We start from the raw sequence: 26,963 nt of genomic DNA, 5'->3' as shown, positions 1-26,963 counted from the left end.
AGTTCGGTGAGAGCACGAAAACTATGTTCTCATGCGGTCAGGGATGTAGCTTCAGGTGGGGCGATAAATGGGGTGAGACCCCTAATCATCTTAGTCGGGTCTTGGCCTCCTAGTGATAGTCAGGGAGACCTGAGCTCCAAGGATCTAGCATCATGCCCCACCGCTGCCTGCCCACCTGAATGCACACTGTCATGCTGTGGTCCCGCAGAGATGTGTCACCCACCAACTAAACCAATCCTGACGCTGCTTTCATGTTGTTTGTATTAGCATGACAGCGACACCCAGATTGGAAAGGGCAGGCAGACACGGCGCTAATCCAGAGACCAGGAGGCTGCATCCCTGTTCCCTAGGCTCACTTGTTCAGCATACATGGAGAAAAGCTGAAGAACACGTCAGGTTGGCTCTGGAAAATGATACAGCAAAACTGACATGCGCACTTCATTTCACTGCAATCATTGCGATGGGCAGGGTGGGAATTCCAATCACTATGCTTGGACCAGCCAGCCTCCGGTACCAGCCCTGCCATGTACCATGCATCAGGTGTTAGACTAATGCATTTCAGTGTGGTAATCCGCATCACTACACTAAAATGCAAAGTCATGCATAGTAGGCGTAGCACCTGCCTCTATTGTGTCAAGCCATAGCGCTGCTATGCTGAAACTAGCTGGACTCAGTGGCATTGCGCCATTGCGAGAGCGCTGCTCCTGGTAGGCTTTGGGGCATGCTGGCTGTGCTAGGTGCTGGCTACAATTTATCAATTAAAACAGGAAGTAAATCCCCATGGATGCACAGCATTAAGCAAGAAGTAATAAGGTTTGTGGGAAGCTACAGCAATGCCATGGCACTGCTTGCACCACCACGCAGCATTTTACACTTCAACAAGAATTGTTCCTGTGACCACCCGGACCCAACCCCACGGACCGGACAAGCAGCGCCCACTGGAGCCCAGAGCAGTGGAGCTGCTGACCCTGAATGCAGCCCAGGTTATTCGTTTGCCGAGGGAGTTTTTTATTGCAGCCAGGAGGACTCTCTGTGGTTTGAGAGGGCGCAAAGCTGATGTAAACTAGGCACGTTGGTGCTTCCTGGTAAGTAAGTGCATGCTTTTAATATGCGTACTTCAGATCGTGGTGGAGGAAAGACTTGAAAACCTTCCCGGCCAACTTCAGCCTAATATAAGTATCTCTTTTTGTATGTTTGCTTGTTGGATTTTTATTGTTATGTGCCAGCTCTCTCTTCAGTGGGGCGACCAGTGCCCCAATCATACGCCTGCAGAGTGTGCAGAGGATGGGTCAGGGCGCAAACGGTCACTGCCTCTGTGACCTCTCCCGCAGAGAACAAACGAAGACAAACGCACTTTAGCATGCCAGGGGGCCCTAACCTTTAGCAGTAACATTGCTAAACCTGAAGTGGAGACAATATTTAACAGTGTTTACTGTTATTCCTGCATGGGCGTCGAGTATTGTCTTTCTAAGTTCTCAAATCTGTTTTTAAATTGCTTCATGTTAAACAATGGTTTAGTGAGGTTAATGCCACTATTATCCACACTCCCTTATATGTTTCACACCTGTCACATTACGTGGGAGTTCTTCATTACAGTCAGAAGGACTCTGTGGTTTGAAAGGGCACACATCTGATGTCAAATAGGCACGTGGAAGAGGAATAACATGCCTAAGATTCGAAAACCTTCTTGGCCGACCTCAGCCTAATCGGGGGATCTCTCTCTATATGCCGGTTTAATTTTTAGGTCGAGCCTAGGCAGCGCGCATGCACTGTCTGCAAGATCTGAAGTATTCCATAAAGGACTTTGCTCCTACCTGCTGCCTCTTTGCTCCCGCCTGCTGCCTCACCATTGGTTTGGTGCAGCGTCACTCTACGTTGCTGCTTTCTAAATGGTTGGTGCAGCCATATGCCACTTCCGTTTTTTCAGGAAGTAGCACCGCCCAACTACAGTTTTCCTACAGCTTCCATGGTTCGTGGGTTGTTGAGGAGAACTCTTTTTTACAATTGTCGCAGCCCAGGATGATGAGTTGTAGCTTGTAATATGGCAGGCGCACATGTTTTTTGCTCTGCACGGCTAATTATGATGCCTTGATGTCTATAGCGCGAGCACGTCGCCCGCTTTAATTTTAATGGGGCATGCTTTCACATCTGTTTAGTAGCACACGCACACTTTCATGTCAGTGTAGTACTTGTTTAACAAGCGTCCCGTTGTGCGCTTTCCTCTAATGGCGGCCACGCAACTTTGTTTGCACGCGGGTCTTTTATCTTACTTTTTTATTAAACAAGCGCCCCGTTGGGCGCTTTCACCTAGTGGTGGCCGCGCAACTTTGTTTACACACGGGTCATCAAAACAAAACTGCGTGGCCGCTATTAAAAGGCTGGACCCATGCACAATTCCACCGGCAGGTTTCTGGGTGCCAGGGTCACGGGGGATCACCTCTCCAGGATCTCAGAGATGGTTAGGGGGTCTTGCAGGGCGAACCGGGGTGAGGAGTCAGCCTTTAGTGGCTAGAATGCAGGCATCAGTGCCCATGCTGCTCGTGAGGAAAAAGCATAGGGAACTCCGCTTCAGGTTTCTCTGAGGACGTTTTCCACTTAAACTTCGATCATTTCAATAAAAATCAGCTGTACACTGGCTTCCCTGTGAGTTTCTCTGCACAGCAGCTTGTCGGTGTCTGCCCAGTTCTCTGATCTGCGACCGGCTTCACTTACACCATGTGGACTCCTAAACTTTTGTTGCTACTCTTTCTTGTGGCTGTCTTCACAGGTTTGTGGACGGAAGAGCCGATTGACACACACGCACGTCACAGGACTGCCTGCTCTTCATTATGATCAGTCTAATGAAGCCTGAGTAATTAATGAGCCCGATGCTCGAGCCACCACTCTTCGGAAGGCCCCACGCAGGCAAGCAGGAACGTTTAATATACTGTTGTTGTTATTGTTGTTAGTGTTATAGTTATGATGATAATCCTTCGTATTCTTGTTCCGATTTATTAATATAATGATTATTGGCATTTATTAACATTTTCGTTATTGTCTTTACGCAAAGTTTCACCGCTTTCGGGGCTCGGGTGCGCGAGAGCACGAGGCTCCTTTTTTAGGTCTCGCCTGAGACAGCGCTTTAGCGCTGCTCTGGCGAGACTTATAGTAAGCGAGTTTTGGAAGTGCAAACAGTGGCTTTTCAGGCCTCCAAATACAGTGCATGTGCGCTGGGCACGCGCACCATTTGGTAGCCTGAAAAGCACTTGCTTTGATGTCCTCAGTGAGCCGCGCGGCCACTGAGGACATCAATGTGCACAGCATTTGCCACCCCCTTCTTTTCCTTTGATCCCTATCTTTCCCTTTCTCAATCTCACCCTCTCCCTGCCTTTTACAACTGCGGCCCGCACCACTGTGCCCGCCCCCACTCCCCCCTCCCACTCCCTCCTCGTCAGCTTCAGTGCGCTCTTGTTTGGGCTTACACTCTCCATGCCCTCTGGCTCCTTCGTGCTGCTTTACCCTTCCCTCTGCTTGTTACTCTGCCTGCTCTGTGTTGCGCTCCCCTCCGACTATGTTTGTCTTTGTTACTTTCAAAACGCATGCTAGGCTTGGCTTCGTGTTAAATTATTTAATTAGGTTTGTTGCATGGTTCAAGCACAGTCAGAGGTCCTCTGTCATAGGACTCAAATAAAAAAGGCTATTTTTTCAGAATGTGTCATTCTTTGTGTGTTTGTGATCGAAATAATAAAATTCACCTTCTTAAAAATACAAAATCCATACGTTCTTTATGTGTTGCAGAACAGCAGTTTAAATTCTGAATATACAGAATCCTTTTTGCTATATGAAATAAAAAAATACCGTGGCAACATATTTGTGTGGCTGATAATCACATTTCAGAAGGAAGCAAACCTTTCCAATCCACTGGGGTGATGGATGTCTTCCGGCTGTTTATTGTACAAGCGATCAGAGTAGTTAATTTCTCTTTTTTGAGAAATACTGCTATGAGGTATGTATCTTTGACTGCACTTCTGCTCCATGGGACGAGTGTGGCTGGAACATACAGATTTATTTTACGTTCTTGTATTATTAAATGAATTACATTATTCATAATTTTGCCATTATCGATCTGAGTGTCCCTCGGTTTATTTCATGTTCATGTATAAAATATGGCAATGCAAATGTTGGTCCCAGCAGCCCTCAAACACTCGTTCCTAGTGTGGCTTCCTGTCCTGCCACCTCCCCCCCCCCTACGTTCTTTTTCACAGCGGCCAGGAATGCAGATGCATGGTTTAGCGAGGTGATGCAGTTCCAAGCTTTCCATTTCATTACGTTTGCATCAGCTCACAGTATTTTCAGTTTTGTTCAACGACTTTGCCTACTTTTAACTAAGTGCATGAACAGGGAGTCGGAATATGCTGCAGCCCGATCGTACCAACATCCTGTAGCCTGCATAACCAAATTACAGTATAATTTAAGGTACAAATGTCACTGTCGGGCGCTGCGTGTGTTTGTAAAGTCTTATCAGCGACTCCTGGATTTTTTTCAATATTTCTCCTGCTTATCAGTTCACAGTGCCAGGGAACTGTGCGCTCTATATGCATTTATTAATGCATTTGTTTACTTTAAACCGGATTCCAGTAGGTTATAATTACTCATTTTAGCACTGATGTTTTGGAGGGTACAAGAACCACGTCTTCTCGGTGGATGAGATTTGTTCAGAAACTTTAAGCCTGGGGATTTAGATTTCTTGCTCTGATAGTTGTTGTATGTTCTTACCCAGCCTTTGTTAGCACAGCCATTTAGTACATGAACTAGAAAGTGCTGGTTAGACTGAAGACGTGTGTATTCCCTCTCTGTTATATTATTTTCAACTGATTATTGTGAGTGTAATTATTTTCCACGGAATAAGACTGTCTGGAAACATGCTGTAGCTCAGTTTTCCTTTTGTGATTGTGTAATAAATGCCTTTTTATATTTTTAATGGGTGATTTTTCAACTTCTTGGGAGAAACGTTTAAAAGTAGCATTTCTAGAAGAGGGCTCCTGAAATTAGCAGAATACCTCACATATCATTGCTTTGCCATAATACAGAGTACATCACTTCCGTACTTTCCCATGGTGGCTCATTTACAGTTCTGGAAATTTGTGCGGACTTTTTTCCATCACTTTTCAAACAGATAGCGCTATTATTTATTGCCAGAGCGCATCAAGGTGTTTCTTGTCACAACGAGAGGACAAAAGTAGGACTTGCATTTCAAAATGAATGCTCTTCTGTTCGTATCACATGGCGGACCAGGGATGCATTCTCTTTTAACACAGTTGGTGTACATTTCTGAGCAACAATATCCGTTGTCTGTGTTCCTGATACAAAGGACGATCACACAGTGTAAATGCTTCATTGACAACACACGTGGATTGATGTGCTATTATGTGTGTGTTTTCAGGAAATGTAGTTGGTGTGCTTGCATCTAAGTTTGTGTATTTCACAGCAAAAGTAATTCAAGGTGTGTGTCTACCAAGTGTTAAGTATTCATGTACCTTTCAGGCTCCTTCAGTGGGAGTGTTTTAGGGGATTGCATTATGTACTTTTGCGTACCCCTGCAAGGTCTCTGTGTGCATGGCTGAAAGCAGTTCCCCTACAGGTGTGTTTATTTGTAAAGCATACAATGTGTCCTCATTTTTTGTCAGGCAGCATATTACTCTTGTTACTGTTTTGCTGCCTCTCATTCTCGTGTGCACTGGAAAACAGGAGTGAAGATAGTATTTAATGTTCTTTGTGGCTCTTGTTCTGTGAGATTTCATGCAGCTGAAAGCAGCCCCGTCCTGTACATTTTTTCTAGGTGTCAGTAGCAGACCTGCTGGCTGAGACCCTCTTGGTTACTCAGCGAGTCTGTTTCATTTTTGAAACATTTCTTCCGCCAGCCTGTTAATTTGTAAATGCATGAAGACAGGGGGAAGGTAAGATTCTTTCTGTTTCTCTAGTAAGTCATGGGCCGGACATTGGAGGAGGGGGAGGGTTAGAACCGGCCACGGTATTAGAAACAAGAAGAATCTTACCTCCCCCCTTGTCTTCATGCATTTACGAATTAACAGGCTGAAAGACAAAATGTTGCAAAAATGAAACAGACTCGCTAAGTAACCAAGAGGGTCTCAGCCAGCATGTCCGCTACTGACGCCTCTGGAAACTTTTGAGGCAGCTCTAATCTCTGTGCGTCCTGCAGAGCCCGGAACTTGCACAGTAATTATCTACCGAGTGCGGGAAGCACGAGTCACCTACAAAGCATTGTGAGGGAAGCCGTTAACAACAAGCATTTGCAATGCAATAGGTCTCGCAGTTACACGAGTTAAAGCTATTGGCATTGTAAATGACAATGCCAATAGGCATTGTTATTTGCAATGTCAATAGCTCAAACTCCTATAAATGCGAGACCTATTGCATTGCAAATGCTTGTTCTGCCTTCGGATCCTCAGTGTGTCGTGTTAGAGTTCAGGAGACAGTCGCGCGTTTCCTTTTTCCAAACATGATCTCCCGCATCCTCGTTCTTGCTGCTAAAGCCCAACAGAGGTCCCATTCATACGTGGGAAGGACGCGGCTGCGTGTAAACGAGCGGGTCCGCACCAACCTCTGCTTCTGCAGATCTCACCCTGGGACTTTTTGCAGAATGGGCAGCTCGCATAGGAAACTAATGCCGCTGGGCGCGCATTGAACGCGGCCTCTGTCTGTCTATTGGAGGCAACAGAGATTAACATCGACATTCACGTCCACAGCCTCGAAGCGCGCGGGTATTTTGCATAAGTACAGGCACCTTGAGCATACTGGCATTGGTGCAAATTCAGGACGGTGAATGTAAAAATTCAGGCCAAAGGGTCAAAATTCAGGACACAAATTCAGGACAGGAGGTCAAAATTCATGACAAAACTTCAGGACAATAGATAAGTTTTACAGACACATCAGAGGAGGTCGTGCAATAGTATATAAGTAAGCCCACATATTTAACCATTTGCAAACCTATCCATCATGTATCCTTCCATCTATCATTTCACTCATCCATCCATCATCCATCCACCCTTTCACCCTATCCATCTGTACACTCATCCATCCACTCTTCTACCCATCCATCCATTCACTCATCCATCCAGCCATTTACCCTTTCACCCATCCAGTCATCCTTTCACTTACTCATCCATCCACCCAGTCACTCATTCTTCCACCCATCCACCCTTTCAGTCATCCATCCATCCTCCCTTTCTCTCTCCATCGACCCTTTCACTTAGCCATCCTTCCATCCATCCACCCATCCATCCATCTACTCATCCACTCATGAATCCATCCATTGACCCTATCTCTCATCCATCCTTTCTCTCATCCATCTACCCTTTCACTCCTTCACTCATCTATTCATCATTTTGTCCATCTGCCCTCCCTTTCACTCACTCATCCATCCTTACATCCACCCTTTCACTCATCCCTCCATCCATTCACTCTTGCACTTATCAATTCATCAATCAATCCATCCATCCTCTCTCATTCTCTATCTATTCAATCTTTCATTAATCCCTTCACCCTTTCAATAATTCATCCAGCCATCCACCCATCCCTGCATTTACTCACTCGCCCACCTTTTCATATTAATTTTGAGCTGAGCCTTTTTGAGAAGAGGCCCATCAAGAACTTCACCCTCGCTGCAGGAGCCATTCCAGGACTGGGACAGAAGCCACCCAGGGCGGAGACAGGATCCTCCCCAGGGGGGACAGGAGCCATCACAGGCGGGGGGAGGGGAGGACAGGAGCCACTACATGGGGGGACAGGAGCCATCACTGGGGCGGGGGGGCAGGAGCCATCACCAGAGGGGGAATAGGATCCACCAGGGTGGGCACAGGGGGGGGCATGGAGTATTCAAGTATCATCTTGGCCCCTCCAGGGTGGGGGTAGGGCTCCTCACCCCCTCCTGGACAAGACAACGAGAAGACAGGCTCTCTTTCCAAAATGTTAGTTTTGCCACCCCTCACTGTGATGTACAGTACTTAAAGGAGATACTAAAGAGAACTGATTTAACTGATTGTCCTCCATACTTTGTTAATCAGTGTGGGTGCGATTGTGCCATTTCTTTATTTTATGACATTATAGACTGCATGTTTGCAGAACCGAGGTTTGCTTACAATTTAGTGACGGTAATTAAGCTCTGTGAAGAGAACCACGTGCTGCCTCGGTGTAATCAGGGCCAGTTCTAGGATGTTTGGGGCCCTGGGCAGAAAGGGAATGTGTGAGACGCCTCTAAATCGCAGAGACATGACACATTCAGGGCTGTTTGCATCTGAATAGATGCCCCCTGCGCCTGCAGCCCCTCCCTCTCAGTCACCTTCAAGCACCTCTTAACAGCTCATCAAGGGCTGAAGGTGTGAGGGTTGCCATCCCGCTGTGCCTCTCCAATGCTGCTGGGTATCGGAGCTTTCAAGCACCTCTTAGCAGCTCATCACGGGCGGAAGGTGTGAGGGTTGCCATCCCACTGTGCCTCTCCAATGCTGCTGGGAATCTGAGCTTTGGTACTGCATCGGAGTTTGTTACACCCGACCTCAACAGCATCGGAGTCAAGCAGGGAGGTGGGTGGAAGCTGTGCCGGCTTTAGGGTGGTGCGACCAGTGTCCGGTTAAAATTACAGACAAACGGCGTCCGTTAAAGAATCCTTCACGGACAGACGGCCGAAATTACGGACTGTCCGTGAAATTTACGGACGGTTGGTCACCCTAGTTCGCGCTATGCTGTGGGTGTATTTGCATGTGCTAGAAATTTAAATTGGGTGAACTCTTTTTCCTTACCTGTCAGTAAATAAGGCCACAGGACCGGACTAACGAAACGTTTTGTGTTTTTTAAAGTCATATGGATGCCCGGGAGATTTCCGTCTTTGTTTGTTTGACTCTGTCTTTTAAAAAAAATCTTTGACTTAAAGCACTCCAACAGAGTGCATCTGTTTCAACTAGGTCCTTCGTGTACATCTCCTCATTTGTGTATCTCTCCAGTTCATCTGCCTGCCCCCACTCCTGGTCCCACCTTTAGTCATTTGTGTTACCCCCACTCCACGCATCCTTTCTTCCTCTGTTGTTCGCGAACTCACCCTCCCTCAGTTGTTCATGTTGGCCCCTCACATGCCATAACAAGTAAAGCGCTATGACGCTGGCTGCGTCATATCGCTTTTTCCCCTCTGTATCTTCCATTTTTAGTCTTGCCCTCCTCCCCCTCTGTCTTCCCTCTCCTCCTCTCTACAATAGCAATAAAAAACAAGCATTAAAAATGCAATAGGTCTCGCCTTTCACGAAGTTACAACCATTTGCTTTGTTATACATTACCATTAGCAAAGCAAATGGCTTTCACTTCATCAAAGGCGAGACCTATTGCATTTTCAATGCTTGTTTTTACAAGTGTCGGGTAAATCTAAATCCTCTTCACAAAAGGAAACCCGCATTTGCAATGCAATAGGTCTAGCATTTACGCGAGTTCACGCTATTGGCATTGTAAATAACAATGCAGTTTACTTATGTTTTAAAAACCAAAACATAAATAAAAGGCAATCATTTTCAATGCCAATAGACCAAACTCGCGTAAATGCGAGACCTGTTGCATTGCAAATGCTTGTTATTTTTATGTGCCAGCTAGCTCTTCAGTGGGATGACCAGTGCCTTAATCATACGCCTTCGGAGCGTGCAGAGGACGGGGCGGCTGCTGTCAGTCACTTTAACCCTTATCAGTAGCATTGCTAAATCTGTGGAGACAAAATTTAACAGTATTTAATGTTATACCTGCACAGGCGTAGAGTATTGTCTTTTTAAATTCTCAAATCTGTTTTTAAATTGATTCATGTTCAACAACGGTTCAGTAAGATTCATGGCACTATTATCCACACTCCCTTATGTATTTCACACCTGTCACATTAATATTAACACACTTTAAAAACAAGCATTTGCAATGCAATAGGTCTCGCATTTGCGAAATTTTGAGCTATTGGCATTTGTAAACGACACTGCCTTTTATTTATGTGTTGTTTTATAAAACTGATAATAAAAGACATTGTCATTTACAATGCCAATAGCTTACACTTTTACAAATGCAAGACCTATTGCATTGTAAATGCTTGTTAAAGTATGGGAGCATTTTTAGAACCATGCACGCAGCCATTTATAAATCAATTACTGAGAACCTTGTCAATCCTTCATGGTGGGATTCAACTGTGTAGTGCCCTATGGCCGAGAGAAGCCACTTAAGGAGCACATGCTGTGGCTAATCTAATGGCAGTGCACTGGTCTATGATATTTTCAGAAGAGGAAGGAAGCATTTCTTTAAAGAGAAACGATTTGGAGACTTAACCAGAAATTGGAGTGACTTCCTCATTTCTCGACACCCAGGTGCAAAGGCCAGTTTACTGAATACTAATAACTTCAGACTGATCTACTTGGGTGTATGTAGGTCTTAGACCTCTATATGGAGAACATTTCCATGAATTCCAGTTCAATGACTAAAAACGTGTGCTTATTTTTAGCTGGTATTTATAACCCGTAAAACACCCCTCCCCCAGACATATATATTGTGCTTGGTTTCATAGACTAAGTAGCTTAACTGGATGCAGTAGAAACCATTCCTAACTGGTCAGATGCAATTTCCACACATGACATTCCAACCCAGCCAGTTCCATGCATGCTTTACTTTCACTGCAACAAATCTTTCCTCTAGGTCACTTTTTTAAAATTTATAGATATATTTTTCTTTAACCCCTTCGCCGCGGCAGGAATTCCGCCGCGGCGCTGGGGGGGTTTGGGGGCAGTTGCGGTGGCGCTGTGCTCGTGACGGAACCACTCCGTCACGAGTCACGGGTGAGCTGTGCTCAAGACGGAGTGGTTCCGTCACGTCTCCGCCCACTGCGCTAATCGCCCGCACAGGCGGGGAATTAGCGCCGCGTGGGCGGAGCGGCCGCCAACGGCCGCAGCATGACGGAACCACTCCGTCATGAGCACAGCGCACCCGTGGCTCATGACGGAGTGGTTCCGTCATGAGCGGGGAAGGGGTTAATGGGGCTGCACATTTCTGTAGTGGCTTGGCAGTGTTTTCATGGTGGCAGATATTCTACCTGAGGGTGCTAACCCACATGCCTGTTACTGGTATAGGTAGTAGTATTTTCATGTTTCCGCTGAAAATTAGTCAAGCACAGAAACGTGCCCAAAACTCGAGGTCAATATATTCTACTGTTCCAGCACCATTTCTTGACTGTCTGGGTAAAGCGTATATTGGGGGGGCTAACCAAAGAGCCAGCAAGCATGCAGAGTAAAATGCAGGCATGCCTATGTGCATTCAAGAAATGCCTTTGAATGTTCAGTAAAGGTGTTAGGGCCGGGGAAGACTTGCAGTCCTAGGTCAAACAAGCATTGGCAGAGCCAACACATTTGATACTTGTATGCAGAGTAAATGGGACCGTGCACACGTTGTGCAAATATCAAGCCTACTGTACTAAAGTGCAGACAAAATCCTTTGAGCGGGTGCCCACCCTGCTTCTACATTTATTTTAACTCTCGAGGGAGCCTACCCCTCCTGCCGCCGAGAAGCAATCACTGCCGCAGCCCTGTTCGACAAAACCGAAAGTCAGGCGCCCTTGCCTGGGACGTGGGTGGGACCTGCTCCGGCAGGAAGAGAAACTGGCGTGCCTTGCTAACGCGGGGCTCCCATGCTGAAGGGCGAGCCCCGCGGTGGCAGCCGGAGTGAAGAAAAGCCCCGGGTCCCAGGAGGCGGCGGGGGTGAAGAGTGCAGGCGTCCGTGGCTGCCCACGGCAGCGCAGAGCTCCCAGGAGTGCAGGGAAGCCCTGCAAGAGAAGTGCTGCCGCCGCGAGGAGGAGCCCCCGCCAGAAGAGAGCAGCCCGGTGAGTGAAGAAGGGCGGGGGGACTCCGTGTGGGATATTGTTGGTGCCTGATCGAGGCACAGTGTCCTTTTCGCATTCTGAGCAGCCCCGTCTTGCAGCGGGCCGCACCAACTGGGATGGCATTTGGTCGGAAGGGGGACAGGAGATGTGCACATCGCATGTGTGGACGTGCGTGTTCACGTGCGCGTACACAGTCTGCAGTCGCCCTGCGCGTGCCCATCTCCTGTCCCACTTCCGAGGCAAGTCAGCAACAATAGATCTCGCTGGCGACAGCGCTTTCGCGCTGCATTCGCCAGGCGAGACCTAAAAAACAGTCAAACGAGTCAGGTTGTGAAGATCTGTTCTGTGTCACGCTGTATCAGCTGCAATTTCACCCATATTGAATCTCAACTACCAATTCCTTGACAGGTTGACTGAAAAGCTATTACACTGACTGAGGACACCCTTTCAGTTTTTCCTTGAGTGAAGATCTTCATGTGCATGTAAGTGGTTCTTTCGCTTTGACCCCTATTTACCTTCAAGGCACACAGCCCCTCATTTTGCAAAACAAAATCTGGTTGGCATTTAATCTTTTGGTGACCACATATCTGCAGTTACATTATTGGATTAGATGGCAATTCCCCAAGGTAAATGAACCCTTTTGGAATGTACTATGGCAGTATCCATGCAAGCACTTTATTCACAAACCCTCCCCACTTGACCTCCAAGTCAATTTATAGAAGGCCGTAAACCAAAGTGCTGCAGCTCCCCTCACAATTTAAGTAAGTTACTAGTGTCAGACTAAGATAGTGCGCCTCTGGAGAGTGTTAATAATCTGAATCAATTATAATAGGGCTTAGTGCAGGGCAAGCAGCTGTCTGCCCTGTTAGTTGAAGTTCTGAAGTGACACCTCACAGTCTCTGGTCGCTAGTTGTTATGAGCTGTGCAACACACATTTAATAATACAGTGCCCTGGCTCACTCTGCTGCCGCCCAACTATGTGTGGGCACCTCTGCCTCGTGTGCTCCCCAATCAATGCCTGACGCGGTTTGCCGCGACGGCTGTTAATCTGCAAATTTTAGTGTGTTGAGTTTGCTTGCGAGAAAGTGTCACTCAGTCATTGAATGGCACTCATAATTACACTGAAATTATGAAAATGTCACACACAGCAATCTGAAATTTTTGCAGCTATGCTGTATGTTATCAGGCCGGGCATGGTTACAGAAGTCACGGCTGGGCCATAACACATTCACTTTAAAACTGCAAAAAATATATATACATTCTATATGCGACAGCTGACACGTAGAAGGGCAAAACCCTGGCGCTCCTATGGACCTTGATCCCAGTTGCATCTTAATCCTCCTCCTCTTAACCCTAGCAATGAAAAGATTGCCTGTACTTTCTATGCTTTGAAACATTAGGAAATTTGTTTGTCCAGACCTGGTTTTCCCTCTATTGGAAAATGGCCCTTTCTGCAGAGTGAACCACAAACGTTTTGCCTTCCTCTTCCTATTTTTACTGAATTTGTTGGTGCTGGCTTTACAGCTCTGTGCATTTTACCACTGATAACCAGTGCTAAAGTGCTTTTGCTTTCTCCCCTAAACACAGTAATATTGGCTCATCCCAATTGGCATATTTAATTTACTTATAAGATCCTAGTAAAACGCACTACATGATACCTAGGACCTAACAAGGCATAGAGAGGGGGGGCCGTGCAATCCCCATCCCTTTTACTTAAATGACTGGCCTGGGACCCCCAGGGCCTAACAAGGCTTGGGAGAGTGACGGGCGACAGCGCTCACCTTTAATTTAGGAATGGCCTTGGGGAATGGGTCCCCAGTGCCTAGTAAAATTCAGGGAGGAGGGCTACACAGTCCTTTCTCCTTTAATTTTATTAGTGACTCTGGGGGATGGGGTCCGCAGGGTCTAATTAGGCTCTGGGAGGGGGGCCATGCAGCCCCCCTTCCCATTATTTAAATGAGTGGCTCTGGGGATCGTGTCCCCAGGGCCTAACAAGGCCTGGGGAAGGAGCCGGTGGCCCCCCTCTCCTTTAATTTCAATAGTGGCCCGGGGGGGGGGGGGGGAGTTTCCCCAGGGCCTAACAAGGGTCAGGAAAGGGTGCACGGCGGCCACCTCCTCTTTCATAAAAAAAAGGCCCAGGGGATGAGGTCCCCTGGCCTAACAAGACTCAAGGAGGGGGGCGCCCCTCTTAAAGTAAAAATAACAGCCCTGGGTGATGGGCTCCCCAAGGTCTAATATGGCTCAGGGAGGGGGCCACATGACCGCCCTCTCCTTTCATAAAAAAGCCTTGGAGGATGGGGTCCCCAGTGCCTATTAAGGCTTGGGGAGGGGGCCATGTGGCTCCTCTTTCATAAAAAAGGCACGGGATGGGATCCACATGGACTATTAAGGCTCGGGGCACATTTTTTTAAATCAAAAACTATAAAAGAAACTATGACAAAAGGCCCTGGGGATGGGGTTCCCAGAGCCTAATAAAGCTCAGGAGGGGGCCACTTGGCCCACTCCCCTTTAAAAAACATAATCCCCAGGGGGTCTGTGTTTTGCCACCGAACTTCGAGAGTCCACATGCACATGCCACCGCCTTGAAAAGGCCTGGAGGAATTCAAATCCACAGAAGCCCACAACAACTTCAGAGCCGTCACCAACACCCACCACCAACTCATCATAAATAAGAGAACAACAGCGATCGAAGACAGAATCTCCACACACACGCACAACAGCAAATAACTCTTTAGCATCATCAAGGAGTTCTCCCAACCCACAGAGCGAGTCTACTGACATTCCTTCCTCACTACACCACTGCAACAAACTCAGCACCTTATTCCACCACAAAATTAAGAACATTTACGACAACTTTGACGAAGACAACCAACACACTGAACCCTCACCAGCCACCCCGACACCCGGAAGCCAACGATTGACAGCTGGACAGCCCTCACCACCGAAGACACACTTAAGACGATGAAGTCAATCCACTACAGGGCCCCCATGGTCCCCTGCCCACACCACATCTTCAACAGAGCCTCCGACACCATCGCACCCATCCTTCACCGCACCATCAACCGCTCCCTGGTGACTGGAAATGCGCCAAGATCAACCCACTCCTGAAGAAGACCTCGGCGGACCCACTGACATCAAAAACTAGATACCCATCTCCCTGCTCCCGTTCCCAGCTAAAATCATCAAGAAAGCCATCAACAGCCAACTCGCCACCTTCATCAAAGAGCACAACATCCTCGACTCCTCCCAATCCGGGTTCAGAAAAAACCACACCACAGAAACTGCCCTCCTCACTGCAACAAACGACATCCGCTCCCTACCGGCCAGAGGAGAAACAGTAGCTCTCATCCTCCTCAACCTCTCAGCGGCCTTCGACACAGTCTCCCACGGCACCCCAACATGCAGACTCCACGATGCAGGGATCCGGGACAAAGCCCTCGAATGGATCCGCTCTTTCCTCTCTGGCAGAATGCAGTGGGTCAGGCTCCCTCCTTTCCTCTTGGACCTTACACCAACCACCTGCGGAGGCCCCCAGGGGTCCTCCTTCAGCCCCATGCTCTTCAACGTCTGCATGGCTCCGCTCGCACCCATCGTCAGAACCCACAGACTCAACATTGTCTCAGAAGCAGACAACACCAAACTCATCCTCTCCCTATCCAACAAACCCAACGCTGCCAAGCACAACTTTCAAAAAGGCATGAAAGATGTCGCCAAATGGAAGAAAAGCAGCTGCCCACCACTCAAAACTGACAAAACAGAAGTAATCATCATGGGTCCACACCCCGATGCCTGGAACGACACCTGGTGGCCCCCCGCCCTCGGAAGAGACCCACCCCCACGGAACACACATGCAACCTTGGAATTATCCTGGACTCCTAGCTCAAAATGGACCGCCAGATCAACTCTGTCACATCCTCCTGCTTCCACACCCTCCGCCTCCTACATAAGACCTTCAAATCCCGCTCAAGCATAGAAAGACCATCACTCATGCCCCCATCACCAGCAGACTCGACTACGGCAACACACTCTACGCCGGAATAAACAAAAACCTCACCCACAAGCTACAAAACATCTAGAACGCTGCCACAATACTGGTCCTCCACCTGCCAAGACGCTGCATTTTCTCCCAGCACCTGTGCACACTCCACTGGCTCCCCATCGAGGCTAGAATCACCTTCAAGATTCTCACCCACGCACACAAAGACCTCCACAACACCAGACCAGCATACCTGAACAGCTGACTCAAATTCCACGCACCCAAAGGACCCTACGATCAGCCCAGCTCTCCTACACTGTGGTCCCCTGTGCCAGAAAGACCAGATTGGGAGGCCGCTCCTTCTCCTTCCTCGCAGCCAGAGCCTGGAACGCCCTACCGCTCCACCTCAGACAGACATCATCACTCACCATCTTCACGAGAAACCTCATAACTTCGCTCTTCGACAGACCTCCTCCTTGATGGACTGGAACCTGCACCTCCCCTCCTTCCCAGCGCCTTGAGACCCTTACGGGTGAGTAGTCGGGCTTAACAAACATGTGATTGATTGGTTGATTGATTCTGTTTGAAATGGGGGTCTCTAGTTGGCAAGGGTTTGCATCTTTGTCCAAGTAGGGACCCTTCTTCCTAGTCAGGGTAAGGGGGATACACTTCTAAAATAACCCCTGCTCACCCCTTGGTAGCATGGCACGAGCAGACAGGCTTATCTCAGAGGCAGTGTGCAAAGCATTTGTGAACACATACAGTAATACAGAGGAAACACTACAAATGGACACCACACCACTTTAGAAAAATAAGTAATCTTAATCTAAACCAAAACAATACCAAAACGTCTAAATTCCATACTACAGTACTAAAAATATAATTCTTAAAAGGTAGAAAAAGTTCTGTTCAAAGAAAATGTTGGATGAAACACTTTTACACAAAGTACCTTGGATGCATCGAAAGACGCAAGCAAAAAGGGTCGCAGGGAAGGTGATACATTGGTTCCTTACACTCAGGGAAGATGATGTGTCAGTTCCTTGCTCCGGGGGAGGTGATGCGTTGGTTCTTTACTGCTGCTCAGGGGGGGTGATGCATCGGTTCCCTACCGGAGAGGAGGTGATGCATCGGTTTCTTACTGCGTGGGGAAGTGATGCGTCGGTTTCTTACTGCGTCCCCCAATGGTGCAAAAGACGTGACACTTCGATGCGATGCATGCCAATCTGGTACAATGTGATGAGTGAAGACCAGGGATGAGCTACGAACATTTCAGCCACGTCCCCTCGATGCGTCGGTGCTCCCACAACAGGGCCAGCATCAGAATCGGTGTGGTGATCTCGGATGTCGGTGCAGTATTCCTCCTCAGTTTCTCCAGCTCTTCTCCTTGGCAAAGGTTCCTCTTGATTCCTAGAAGTGATCTTTGAAGTTTTTTCTATCCCTGAGACTTCCAACAGGAGGCAAGCTCTACTTCAAGCCCTTGGAGAAAGCTCTAACAGCATGATGATGAAAGCACAGTCTGGTCCTTTCCCTACCCAAGACAGAAGCAACCACTGCAGGCCAACCCCAACAGCACAAGGGCAGTACTCCTCCTCCAGCTCTCCTCAGTTCTTTTTCCTGGCAGGTTCCTTAGTTCAGCTGTAATCTAAAGTTCAGGGGTCGGGCCCCACTTTTTATAGCACAAATTCCATTGTTCTCTGGCGGCAGGGAAGCTCATTGCCCAGCCAAAACCAGCTCTTTCCTCTCTGGTGCAGCTTCCTGGCAGGAGGAGGAGACAGCATTGTCCTTGTCAGACCAGGCCCATTCAGGTGTGAAAGAAATCTCCTCCCCTTACTCTAAATGCAGCCAAGGTCTATCCAGCCCAGCCCTCACTCATCCAAGAAAGGCAGGGCACACATCAATTACACCTCCCCTCCCCCCGGTGGCCGTCTGAGAGAATGCACCTCCCCAGCCCTTGTCATTAATAAGCCAGAAAGGCAATCCACAAACCAGCAGAGGCACACAGGATGGCTAAGCAAATAGCCACTTTTTAAAAGCTGTATTTTCAAACACACAATATAAAAATTATCTTTACTAAAAGATGCATTTTTATAATCTGAGTTCAGGCATACTAAACTCCATATTTATCTTGTCCCAATGGGAAGTTATATTTATAAGATGTTATAAATATACTCCCATTCTATTCTATGGGACAGATAGCCTTTCAATAGTGAAAAACGAAATTGGCAGTATTTCATTATCAGAACATGCCACACACATAAGGGCATGTCCCCCCTTTCACATACACTGCACCCTGCCCGCAGGGGTAACTTGGGTCTACCTTAGGGGTGACTCACATGTAAGAATGGGGAAGGTTAGGGCCCGGCAAGTGGGTGCACTTGCCAAGTCGACATGGCAGTACCAAACTGCGCACAAACACTGCGGTGGCAGGTCTGAGTTACCTTTGAAAGTCTGCTTGTATGGGTGGCACAATCAGTGCTGAAGGCCCACTAGCAGCATTTGACTTACAGGCCCTGGGCACACACAGTGCACTGTACCTGGGACTTAGTAGTAAATAAAATAACCAATCATGGAAACACCAATCCATCATAACAATTTACAGGGAGAGCATATGCACTTTAGCACTGATCAGCAGTGGTAAAGTGCCCAGAGTCATAAAACCAACTTAAACAGGCCAGAAACAGAAGGCCGAAAAGCAAAAAGTCTGGGGATAAAGCTGCTGGACAAGCCAGGTCTAACACGTTCCCACGGCATAATTGCCTTAATTAGGCTAAAAAATGTTTCGCAAACGTAGTTTGCTTAACCTTGCATGAAGAACTTCCCTTGAATCGTCAGTTACTAACACGAAACTACTATTAGCCCAGAATTGACCAATTGCTTACATGTGATCTTCATTACTCTTAGTTTCAGTCTTCAGCATCACACTCCTTACTCTGAGGGGGGAGTCTCGCCATCAACAGAGGCAGCAACTGGACTACCACAAAAAAAAGCTCATGTCTTGGGATCTCCAGAACTTTCCTTTTATGTATTTTGATAAATATTGTCTTTGACTATAAAAAGGCACCATGCCTTACTCCCTGTATATACCAAACCAGACTAAGTCTGGTGGGAGGACAAATACTGGGTTGGAGGGATTCATGACTGTGACAATAAATACTTTGACTTGGAGTAATTAACATTTCTCTAAGTAATGGGTCTATTACCTCCTCGTCAGACTTCCATTTGTGAGTCCTTAATCCATTATCAGTTATCAAGCATTCTTTTCCTCCTTGTGCCAAAAAAAAGAAAACAGATTTGGGCAGTATTACTGGGTACTTGCATGAGGCCCAAATAACAACACCCAGCAGGCAATAATCATAGGAAGTCTAGCATTAAGGACAAGCAACCCCACAGGAAAAAAGAACCACGTGGAAGGCTCAGCCAAGGCCAGGGCTACAAATACCCAAAGGAAGCACCCAGAAGTCCAGCAAAACCAAATCTGGGGCAAAAATGTGCCCCTTTTCACTTGGAGTGCAAGTGAGCCAAAGCCACCTGAGTCAAGAAGCAGCCAAAGCAAGGCCGTATCACAGAAGCACCAAGAAAAATCCTACATGGCACAGGCAAGGGCCAAAGAATACAAGCAAGTCTCCAAACAAGTGCACTGTAATAAAAGGCAACTCTGAAATGTATGTGACAAAACCCCCAACCAAGAGATGAAAAAGGGCAAGCAACTAGCTGAGGGCTGCTGGAACAGTGCCAATAAACAGGAGGTGCTGTATAGACAAAACATGGGCCAGTCAAAGACAAAAGCAAAAGCAGGGCAGCCACGTTTGAAAAAGAAAGTGAAAAACCATGTTGAGAAATAGATATCGTTTTGCAGCGAAGGCCTGATGTCCAGTAGAAGGGAGCACAAATACACATAAGAATGGTACACCAGCTACTGACCCTTGAAGGAATGACATACACATTAAAAAACAAACTATTGACCAGCATATTCTGCAAGAAGTGGTGAGTGTAGGAAATCTGCAGTTTTCTGCAAAGTCACTGCAGATTTGTGCCCTGTCTGCTTTGCAAGCTCCAGCATTCTGTTCCATTTACCCTTATTAACAAGGGGGGCAGTGCTCCACCTTTAAACATGGTTAAGTTGAGTTATACAAAATTGGCACATTTAACTTGCCTGTAAGTCCCTACAATAGGGTGTAGAATTTTCACCCAGGGCCTGGAAATTAAATTGTACTCGTGAATTGCAGTACAATGGCAGTGCATACATGGACACAGGCCTATCTTGTGTAGGCTGATAGCTGCAGTGTAAAACCTATAATGCGACCTGTTAACACAAGGCTTTTTGACAACAAACATTATTTAAATATTAGTAAGTCACCCCGGTGTAAACCTTGAACCCTAAAAGGTAGGGCACGTGGTATTTAAGAGTGGGAGTTATCGGAAATAAATATTATTATGTTCCTACAGTTAGAAGGCCCAAAAAGCTATTTTTAATGAGACAGGTCTAGCTGTCTTATGTAGAAAAACGTGCAGAATAAAATACTAATATTACTAACTGATAAGGCCCCAGCTTGAAAAATAATGAAACCACTATTTTAAATACAATTCAACAGTGAAGTAATTTTTTAAATAAATATTAACCAAAAGTGACTTTTAGAAAGTTACCTTTTCCCCGCAGGACATTCCTGTCGGCTAATTTGCATTAACACTTAAGCAAATCACAGCCTTTAGCTAGCCTGGTGATGGAGCAGGGTTTGCCGTAAATAAATCCTGCTCGGATTAAACCATCCATGGTGTGAAAATCATTAAAGTTTTGAAACTAACTGAAGAAAAAGTATTATTAACCTTTAGGTTTGGAGAAAATAAATATGAAAGGTGTGAGAAAATGACAATAGGTTTTAGTAGGTCACAAATGATCCTGTACGAAAAAACAGCAAAATAAGGAGTAAAATATTGAATGAAAATGTGTTTATCATTTATCGCTTAATCAAGTGATATTGATTATTCAGAATAATAGTTTATAACGATTGTGTTTATATTAGACTAATGAAAGATATGAATGAATTATTGAAATGGAGCTTTTATTTTGAGAAAATTACTGAATCTGTTTATTTCTCCTAGAGAAACTGCACACTTTACAAAGAAGGCCTAAAACTGCTATTAGGGTTAATTGTGCTTTAAAATGTAGAAATGCAGAAAAATGTGTTTAATTCTTCATAGATATCTATTGTTTTCCTTCTTGTCGATGGCTCCTACGTGTTTGGAGTTTCAGCAAGACTTCCTACTGTCCGAGTAAAAATATAATGTTTGGATAACTGTGCTAATAAATTGTTATAACATTCTTTCGGATGTGCGTGTGTTGAGGAAGGAGAAGATTTTGGTTCCCTTTGCTGAAGGACGATGCTGACGGCGTAAAACTGAACAAAGCACTTTTGAAAGAGAAGAGTGACGTAATTGGTGTGATTTAACATCTTATGCTTCTAGACCAATGAGGAGAGAGACTTTCCTGGATCTTGACACAAGAGTAGGGACAGACTTCTCAATCCTAGGGTATAACTATTTGTGATAGAATCCATGTTTTTTTTTGTGTTGGAGAGGCGTTCATGTGAGCTGTTTCTCTGTGATTTTCTTTGCTGATGCCGTCTGTGAACTGACTCCTTTATGCAGATTGCCCCAGCTTGCTCTTCTGGCTAGAGGGTTAGCATTTCTAACTATTAGCACGCTGTGCTATAGTTTTCTTAGGTTCGTATGAAATACTGAATTTTGTGTTGATCTTATAAAATGCTCTTTTGTCTCTTACTGTATCCACTCAACTCATGCTCCTTAATTGAGATGTTATTGTGATTACCTGAATTGTGTTCTCTTATGTGAGGATTCTCGTTTAATACTGTATCTTTGTTTGACCATTTCATATGCTTTCAAAGAAAAATAGATAAAAGCAAAGTAAGAGAGAAACCGAGTCTGTCGTTATTCCTTATTGTAAATAATGAGATATATAAATAGTTGTACATAGTGTGGTTTGTAAAAATATTCCCTTTGTTCTACGTCTTCATTAGGGGAGATATTCATCTAAATCTTTTGCCAAATCCCTGTCAACTCTCCGATCCGTCCGAGGGCCTGACGTTAATATGGGCCACAATTCAGACATATAATTAGAGATTTTATCAACTGTATTAGCACTTGGTATAAATGTAATACACTCTGCTTTAGTTAGCCAAAACCCTTTTTTTCGCTGTGCCACGCGCTATCACTGGGAATAGATGTGAAATGCCTTCTAGGAGCAAACAATATGCTACTGACCTGAATGGGCTAAAATGGCTCCTCTGAATTCCACAGAAATTTTAGAGTGGAAGCTGTAGGCATCCCGCGACACCACTGTGTCAAATCCTGCTATATAGGTCTGTTGAGCCACATGTAACACTGGGGCACACTTGAAAGTCAGTGAACAGGAGGCCAAGACAATTATTCTGCATCCCCTGCCACTGGAGGACCTTGCTTTTATGCCACCAGACTTCTGTCTCTGGGTGTGTTGTTGGTACAGTGCCTGCCTAAAACAGGATTTTAGTTTTAAGATGTGGTAGTTCACTGGTGATTACCCTATGACACTCTCACACAGACACACAGCCCTCTGAGCCCACGTTTAGTGTGCTGGAATACTTTTGTGATCTTGAAAATGTTGTGACGTCATTTTGGGCCTGTTTGCAGTAAGGCAAACAAGAGCTACTGAAAAAGTGGGTAGAGTTGATCAAAATGACTTTTACCTCATTGGTTCAGAAGTTCCCAGGAGTTACCCACACATATCAGCTGGTGTGAGGCATAATAAAGGTGGCATCTCCAGGCACCCACTTCAGAACAATTTCTGGACATGGGGAAGAACAGAAGAGGACTCAACCTGTCTGTAACCTGAGAGGAGCCTTGAAAGGCTGGACCTGTTTCCCCTTGTATCTAGGACATGGAAGTGGATGTCAAGGGCCAGTTAGTTGACCTCTTGTGTGGCCACATGGACACAAAAAACTGCAAGAGGTAATTTCACTGGAGTGCCCAACAGACCAGTAGCAACTGGACCTAGACTCAACCTTCTTGGGGGCCGTTTCTGTAGTGAGTCCCAGGCCGGAGGACCTGGGAACCTCAGAAGTGACCTACAGGAGTTGCTCCAAAACTCCTGAACAGTTGGAGCTTAAGAGACTAAGTCAAAAGGTACTACTTTTGACCGGGGTGAACATGATTGGTTTATCAGACCCACGCTCCATCGCAGTCAGCCTCAAAATGCACATATGTTCCAGTCTCCCTTAACTATAGACTATCATTGGCAAATATCCCTTTTTTGCACTATTTCTACTTAAAACTTGAAAAAATCAAATCGCCACTTCCCCGGATTCATTTTTGTCATTTTGTTCACTAAAGTTAAGCTTCTAATTCGGTTTGGGATTTTTATTCTTTAGCAATTTAACTCTTCACTGTTTTGGTGCTGCATAAATATTTTACACATTGTCCAAGTTAAGCCTGTTTGCTCTCTGCCACAGCTACAAAGGGGTTAACCTTAGGTAAATTTAGTGACATCAAGGGTTCACCTTGACAAAAGTTATGATTACTACTTGAAGTGGGGAGTTGCCAACTCCCAAAAATATTTTCTTGCAGTGAGCCTCTACAAGAACATCTTGCCTGTGGTTCCTAGCTGTTCCAGACACACAGAGCAGCAGCAGTCACTAAAGTCACTGAGCAAGCAGACTAAAAAGGAAACACAGGAGCCATCAGGTAAACTACCAGCCTTTGAAATGAAAGTCGGGACAATGTGGAATGGAGCACTGAGTCATCCATCATGAGATGATGACAGAAAAACAGAAGTGGAAGCAGTTTTGTTACCTTAGCTAAAAGTGGGGTTATTAAAAATAGCAAATCAAATTTTGTGGTGATCCAAGAGCTTACATTTTTTCTGTTGTAATGTTAATATTGATAAATACGATGTTGATATACACCATGATATATGTACGTATAACAACGAACTTGCATCGCCATTGTTGACCTGCCACTCAACCCTGAGTCAAAAATACGTGGTCAGGGAAGGCCCTGTGACCTAGGCCCAAAAAAACTGATTGACAGATCACAGGTGGCAGGACACATAACCCTTAGACAAACGAGCAAACAAGAATACCTCCAGATCATTCCCATAGATAGGCAGCAACACCAAAATGGTCTCAGAAGATTGGCCCCCCAACAAAACACGTTTGGCCGGAGGGGCGTGCATTCCCAAAACACCATAAAGTCAGATGCCACACTGAGTACGGAACACTCAGCCAATCAGAACACAGCATAAACACTACACGCAGTGATCACGTGTTGCCCATGTCAGACATCTGCACATGTACCCACCAGCTCCGCATTGTGTCCACGCAGGCTCAAGATCCACCTGTGTTTCTTATCAAGTGACCAGATTTAGGACTCCATGACGAGGCACAGATTCCTGTGCTGAAAAGACTGCACAAATCGCTTTATTAGAAGTGTGAAATGTATATAAAGATGGCCAAATCCAATGTACTTCGAAACAGTCTTCAGATCCCGACTCGGTTGCCTGCTCTACCGGACACTGCGTTAAATTAAACCAACTGTTTCTGTTAAGCCAAACGCCTCTTGTCTTTAATTTTTTTCAAGGGAAATTCATATTCGAGCAACAGTAGCAGTTGGGTTTGCCTTTCTCCAAGGTGAGACCCCCTAACTCCTAAATGCAAGGACTGTAGCAAGGAGGTAATGGCCCCGCTATCAACAAGCTTTAAAAACATGGTAACTTACCAAAACCTTATTTTCTCTTAAGTCAAAACTAACATCTTCACACCCCGCATAGCACGGAGAGATATATTCAACGCCATCATAACCACAGATAGGATTGTAAGCTGTTTCTGGGCAGTGGCACTTGCTGTTACATTTGGATATTGTTTGTCCAACTTCCTCACTAAGGAAAAAAAGGAAGACTTTGTTTACATATCACATCAGAATACGTAAAATATTTCCTAACCTTGACACAAAATTCAGTTGTGTTTATCTGAACACCTGTGTTTCATAATATAATGAATCGTTAACATGAAATAACAACAACATACTACTAAGTGCAGATAGTTTTTGAGACAGTTCGGTGACAGGGAAGGTATATACACAACTTAATGTGACACATGTAAAAAGGATTTATAATATGTGGGATCATTCCAGCACATCTCTCACCACCCAAACAGAGAGGCAATAATTCACCTTATACACAAACTTGCTATATTCAGCACCTTGTGACATCAGATCCCAAGAGGGTAATGTTTCTTTGAGGTGAAGCAGTACCTGCAAATACGGTTTCCAGTCAAACAATTCATCTGCCAGCTTTTCATCAGTTGTTATATATGTCCCTTCTCCAATAAGGACTATTCTTATGATATCTGACATGTACGACATGCTCAGGGGTGGTAATCGTCCACAAGCAACCCCGAGTCGGAAACGATTGGGGGGGGGGGGGTGGAACTGGGAGGTGACCCCTCTGGGAAGGACTGAGAGGGTATTTATTACAGAGCCAAGCACACTGCCCAAAATGTAGCTAGTATCGAAACTGCCATGAAAATAGTGACATATTGGTATCCAACACCGGCGCGTCTCCACGGAGTCCCACCTGCTGGCAGGGCTGTGATAATGAGGGCACTCTGCTTCATATACTGTGGGAGTGCCTGATGCGGTCTTCCTATTGGTCCAAAATCCTAGACGAGGTACATGAACTGTTTGACAATGAAATCCCGAGACTCCCGGTCTATGTGGTCCTGGGCCTTCCCAATCTCATTACATTTCCACTGAAGAGCATGAGAGGGCGACAGATGGGGTTGGCTATGGGTGCAGCTTTACAGAATATCTTGATGCACTGGGGACAAATACCCTCCTACATATGTGGGGTGGCTTCATCGCATATGGCACATCATTGGAATGGAACGCATTTCTGCCACACTGAGCGGCTCGGCTGCCTCCCTCCAGAAAGTCTGGTGTCTTTTTCCAAAACTGCTTCTAGCAGAATTCAACATAATTACTCAGCCCAAGTACCTGAGGGTGCTGCGACTCTCCGACTTGGGGTCAGAGCTGCAACCTGCTCCAAATGCATGAGGAGAGCCATCTTTGTGACATGAAGAGATTCGGACAGTCAGGGGCCGAGGGATATCAGACGGGGAGGGGGGGGGGGGGGAGAGGTTGTTTCAGTTTTGTGTTTCATATAAAAAGCAGTATCTTTCGCATTGCATTGTTCTATTTGCATCATTTGGTAACAAGCAGTGGCAGCCAAAACTTATTGGTTTTTCCAATGCTTTTTTGTTACACTGATGCTGTGGATACATGTGCATTTATGGTGGCCATCTTTAAATGGGTTTGTTCAAAGATTAAACCTGCCGCCATGTATGCATGCATCGCTGGTGGACATCTGTGAATGGGTTTGTTCAAAAGCAAAATTAAAGTAAAATAAAGTTGGAGATGGGAAGGAGGCAACAAGCACGGAGGGGAGAGAGCAATGAAGGAGTGGGAGAAAGTTTAAAACAAGCATTTACAATGCAATAGGTCTCGCATTTGCGAAGGTTTCTGCTATTGGTATTGTAAATGACAATGCATTTAAAAAAAAAAAGGCATTGCCATTTACAATGGCAAATAGCTTAAACTCTCTCAAATGCGAGACCTATTGCATTGCAAATGCTGCACCTGCGCCCTATGCAGCTGGCGATGTTGTCACGACCAGTGCAAGTTAGGAGAAAAAAAAACTAGTTATGCTCTGCTACAGTTAAGACGTTCGTAGTGATTGTCTTAATTATAGCAGCGCATAGTTCTATATTTTTTCTCCTCACCTTCACAATGCCTTCAAATACAAAGCTGTGAGGGCGGGGTGGGGAGATAATGAGCTCAGGATTGCAGCATGTCCGAGCCCCAGGGGCGGAACGGACTGCTGTTAAAAACAAAATTAAGTAAAGCCCGTGAAATGTCAGCATGAACAACATGGGCAGGATGGAGATGCGGGGCTGTGACAGCATGCGCCATTTGTGAGTTTGTGTATATTTTGTCAGCTGCGCATAACAAGAAATAAGCGGGTGTCGTTCTCGAACCTGAAGGTGCCTCACGCAGGAAAGCACG

General features: G+C 45.9%; 1 protein-coding gene across 3 annotated transcripts in view; it reads right to left on the bottom strand.

Annotated features, from left to right (window-relative positions):
- LOC146806066 (solute carrier organic anion transporter family member 2B1-like) overlaps positions 1–26,963 on the bottom strand; it is a 456,740-nt gene that overhangs the window by 86,684 nt on the left and 343,093 nt on the right. For all 3 annotated transcript variants that reach the window (XM_085623369.1, XM_085623367.1, XM_085623368.1), the window contains one exon: positions 24,621–24,780. In XM_085623369.1, the coding sequence (XP_085479495.1) occupies positions 24,621–24,780 (160 nt within the window). The remainder of the gene's footprint in view (positions 1–24,620; positions 24,781–26,963) is intronic.

Source organism: Triturus cristatus, chromosome 8 (assembly GCF_964204655.1).
Source record: "Triturus cristatus chromosome 8, aTriCri1.1, whole genome shotgun sequence".
NCBI classification, from domain to species: Eukaryota; Metazoa; Chordata; class Amphibia; order Caudata; family Salamandridae; genus Triturus; species Triturus cristatus.
Note: the sequence above shows the minus strand (reverse complement) of the source record. Positions and strands in the feature narration are given on the sequence as shown.